Source organism: Trachemys scripta, chromosome 3, assembly GCF_013100865.1.
Source record: "Trachemys scripta elegans isolate TJP31775 chromosome 3, CAS_Tse_1.0, whole genome shotgun sequence".
In the NCBI taxonomy this organism is placed as follows: Eukaryota; Metazoa; Chordata; order Testudines; family Emydidae; genus Trachemys; species Trachemys scripta.
Window position 1 is genome coordinate 150,421,719 of NC_048300.1, and position 4,832 is coordinate 150,426,550.

The 4,832-nt window shown below is 35.0% G+C and overlaps 1 protein-coding gene across 3 annotated transcripts in view; it reads left to right on the forward strand.

Moving 5' to 3' along the window:
* The window catches only part of LMBRD1 (LMBR1 domain containing 1), a 229,338-nt gene extending 224,719 nt beyond the window's left edge, over positions 1 to 4,619 (forward strand). For all 3 annotated transcript variants that reach the window (XM_034766228.1, XM_034766230.1, XM_034766229.1), the window contains 2 exons: positions 3,057 to 3,148; positions 3,316 to 4,619. In XM_034766228.1, coding sequence (XP_034622119.1) covers positions 3,057 to 3,148; positions 3,316 to 3,435 — 212 coding nt within the window. In that variant the 3' untranslated portion in view covers positions 3,436 to 4,619. The remainder of the gene's footprint in view (positions 1 to 3,056; positions 3,149 to 3,315) is intronic.
* The last annotated feature ends 213 nt before the right edge of the window (positions 4,620 to 4,832 follow it).

Below are 4,832 nucleotides of genomic sequence, written 5' to 3' on the forward strand. Positions count from 1 at the left end.
AGTGGGCTGTAGCCCACGAAAGCTTATGCTCAAATAAATTTGTTAGTGGGCTGTAGCCCACGAAAGCTTATGCTCAAATAAATTTGTTAGTGGGCTGTAGCCCACGAAAGCTTATGCTCAAATAAATTTGTTAGTCTCTAAGGTGCCTCAAGTACTCCTGTTCTTTTTGCGGATACAGACTAACACGGCTGCTACTCTGAAACCAGTTAATTAATTTGTTTCATTTTTCACATTTTTGTCTTCCTTCTGTTCATTCCAATCTCCTTTACCTTAAAATAGTCATTCCCTGTGTATTATTGATCTTTTTGTTCTCACTTCCATGGCAACTCACTTTAATATTCTGCTCTTACATGTGATTTCACATTACTTCAGTTTTCAAAATAAAATACACAAAATCAAGCTGAATTTATTCTTTTGTATAATTTATGGGGATGAAGGGTGGACTGAAATACATTATATGGGTTCCAAACTGCTGTTAACATATGAACTGCTCATCCCACTGGCCAGGGTGTGGCTTTGATGGGATCTGGAACTCTGGAGAGACATTTTCTGGGGCCAGGAGAGAGAGGGATCTCCACTGGGAGCAGCTGAAGCAGCATTCTATATGCCCCCTCCTTTTTTTTTTTCCTCTCTCCCCTTTCCTTTAGTGTGTGGGGCAGCTGCGTCTCTTCTCCCTTCCCCACCCCATGCCTTCTTCATGTTGCAGGTTATTGGAGATCACGTGCACCTGGGCCTCCAGGGCATGTTCTGCCCAATGCTGCTGCCATTGGACAGTGGAGGTGGTGCTAGGGCTGGGTGACTGGTTCTCACATTCTTCTGGAATCTTAACATATCAGGGATGCACTGCTCATCAAAATAGTAGAACAACTATTAACCAGTTGGCATGGCCTTCACGCTTCACACTTGCTCTCAGATTCATAGTAGACTGGGGTCATTGGTGACCATTGAGAACCACACTGGAATAAGCCTGCTGAGTGTTCTGGGATGATTATGCCAGTTAGTTAAGTTTTAAATAAAGTTGTAGCCTCTGCATTTAACTATGCTATAGTGTCTGTGTCTCATGTTTTCTGTGTCTGTTTCATTTCCATCAAAATGTTGAAACGAAACACTGGGATATTTCTGAATTGAAACTTTTGGAATTACTGTGATGTGGAAAACTTTCTGTTCCCAGGGAATGGACATGCTGAATTTCCTCATCTCTAGGAAATGTGGTCCCCTTTAAAAATTGTATCAAGAATAGCATTACCCTTTGAACAAATGTCTTCAGACAACTACTACATCCCAAATTTTCAGCAATTGACAGAATCTGGAACTCCAATTCACTTGGGCTTGGTGATTAAAAAAAAATTAATTTGATATGCAAGAACACAAGTGCTTATATAGGAAAAGTGAATATTTTGGTGACTTAATGGAAATAAATAGCATTTGAATAAACTTTCTGCAGCATTTTGGGACCAGTAGAAGATGATAGGTCTATTATGTAGTCCCTTGTGGGCAATCCTATTAATAATTTAACGCATTATAAAACCAGAAAAATGGGGTAATGTCTATTACTTTTGACTCATCGCTAGTTCTGCATCTGCTGTACACAACTTAAATAAACACTGGAGGTGGTCACATTTTCACATCCATATAAATAAATGACTACAATCCCAACTGTTTTGTTTTTCAGAAATGGCAAGTCTTTAAGTATCTTGTAAGAATTAACAGCTTTCTTTAAGGAAGAACCTGTTTTATACTGGTTAATAGTTTTGATGAGCAGTGCATCCCTGATATGCTAAGATTCCAGAAGAATGTGCACAGCTTAAAGTCACAGAATTTTTTTTCTGTTTTAAAATGTATGGGAATTTGTGAGCAAATATGCAGATAATGTAATTGCATCTTCCCTACCCAACAGCTAGATAGCAAGAGAATCTTGTTTGTTTTTCGGCCAGATCTAGAAGCCAGTGCTCTCTAATTTAGAGACATACGTTCATGACACAACTTGTAGTGAAAATTCATAATTTTATTAAATTATACCTTCACTTAAAGCCAAAAATCTTGTTTTCCTCCAAAAAATTTGTAATAGAGAGAATCTTTCCATATGAAAATTGCTTTTTTAGTTACCATTTATTAGTAATAGTACAGTTGCACCCTGAAGAGCTATCAGTCTGAGGCCCCAATCCTACAGACACATATATTGTGTCTTTATGCATGTGAGTAGTCCCATTGGCTTCAGTGGGCTTATTAGTGTAAGTAAAGCTAAGCATATACGTAAAGGTTTGCAGGAGTGAGGCTGCAGTTAAGACAGGATGCAAGAAGTTCATGCAACACACGTGTGAAGGGAGTGCCTCAGTATTGCCTACAGTTTTATGCGTGGAAATAACTTGTTCAGTAAGCAGACATATGTCTTTCTGTGTTTCTTTTAGAATGTAGTGTGTTGTGGGTTAAGGATTTCCCACACAGGCCTACTTGCTCTCCACCTAGGGTCTGGACAGGCTGTAATGGACTAATTCTATATCAAGATAGTCTGTTGAATCTGTAAAAAATCCATGACTTTTACCTTTTGTTTCTTCCTCCAGTTCTGCTTCCCGAGCATTCTTAAAACCTACCGTATTGTTTTGGAGGGATGGTGGGGATTTAATCAATCCTGGTGGCAGATTTCTAGTCCGAATCAGACCTCCGCTTTGTTGCGGTCATATAACCTCTCATATATGTCTTTGCTGTAGCAGAATTCAAATAGATAACTGGGATTTTTAAAATCAACTTTGGGTTGAGCCTGCAAACATGTATAGTTTCAACCAATAGATTTTTTTTCAGACAAGTGTATGTAATTCTCTGTGAAACTGCATTATTTTCTTTGTAATTATTGTTTTCTCAGAATAAATTATTCCATAACTATAATTAGCTTGTATATCATTGTATCTTTAAGAGAAGGCTGTCTATTTTGAGCGGAGTAGTAGATTTTTGCTATATTTTTAATATTAATCAGTTTACTGTTAGCTGTAATTCCAGAAGATTTTACTATACCATGAAATACACACATTGGAATAACCATTTTGTCTGCTTTATTTTAGATCAGTGCACTATTACTCGGACCTACCTTTTCCTTCATAAGTTTTGGTTCTTTAGTGCTGCCTATTACTTTGGGAACTGGGCATTCATTGCAGTAAGTAATCTGACGTAGAGATAATTACAAATCAAGTTGAATGCTTTAACATAAATTGTAACTCTCAGGTATTTGCATCACGAATGTGACATTTAACTTTAAATACATCGCTTTCATATTCTTAAGTGAGATCGAGTAATACATATTACACTCATTTAAATTCACAGGTCTTTTTAATCGGATTAATTGTGTCATGTTGCAAAGGGAAGAAATCAGTCATTGAAGGAGAAGTGGATGAAGATGATTCAGACATAAGTGATGATGAACCATGTGTTTATTATGGTTGACAGCCTTTTGTCCTAAAGGTTAAAAAAATTGTAATTTAAAATTGTCTGAAAGTTGTGTTTATGTGGAATTTTAATCCAAATGTTAAGCAAATTCTCTCGCTTGTGGTAAAAATAAATTGAGAGAGAAAGTGGCAATATTAATTTAAAAGGGGTGGAAAACTGAATATTTTTTGTTTCCTGAAGAATACATCACTGTATCGTAACAGAACTATTATTGAAATTGGGTTGGAATAATATATATAAAATGTACTGTTTTTATGATGGAATGCTTATGTGACATGTTTTCTAATGTACAATTTGATATTGTAATTACAGTTGATAATATTTCAGAGTTAATGTTGCCCTTCTGTTGTTAGTTTTTGGTTTCTTAAATTTCTTTCATGTCTGACTTGTATGATTTTTTTACAGCAAGATTGAATTTATAGGGAATTAAGTTTAAAAATCATACTGAAACAGCTGGTAAACAAACATTGCTTGAAAGACTCAGCTAAAGTTCCTTCATTTTCCAGAAGTGTGGCAATTTATGTATAATTAATTTTTGCAATAATAATTTCACTGCCATTACTGTGATATGCATATAAAGTGATAGTCCATGAGATAGTGTTTAGCTTTACAGGAATATCTTTAAATGTACTAAAAATACATACAGTGAGCTCCAGAGTTCATTCCCAATATGCTAGGAATAAACAAGTTGTGTAAACTTCCACTGTTTCTGAAGCTTAGCCACGACTATATTTCCATTTACTAAATCACTGAATTTTGTGGCAACCTGGGTATAGCCTTTGCTCTGTTACTCTGATATGTGAGAAGTTAAACATATTATTCCGTATTAACCATACTCTACAGCATCTTGGCAGTGTTTCTTCAAAATGTTATAAGATCTAAAACTGTTATGTGATTAAACTCTTTACTGAGTAGTATTAACCACATGGATTAATTAAAACATGAGGTTAATTATGGTACTTCTATTTTTTCAGAATATATTAATACAGATTCTCTGGATTAAGACTATTTTCCCTATCTGAAATATAGTCAGTATAATCATTGTCATTTTAAACAAGTCATTAAAAATGAAATACAAACATAATTGTAACACTGTAAACATTAAAAAGTTTAATTCTACTAAACTAGATGTTTTCTTTGTATACTATTTTGTAAAATAAACTTACAATATCTTAACTATACCTTCTTCTTGAGTTCTTCTTTGTAAACCAAAAATGCATTTGTGCTATCAAGTATCCTTTAAAATTGACTTTCCATGGGTTATTACTATTATTTCTTTAAAAGTGCAGACTTGCCAATTCCTAAAAATAGTGCAAGAGATAAAATGCATGAACTATAACAGTACAGTAAAAGCTGTGTTATCCAGCATTTTACCACCCGGAAAGCTCTATAAA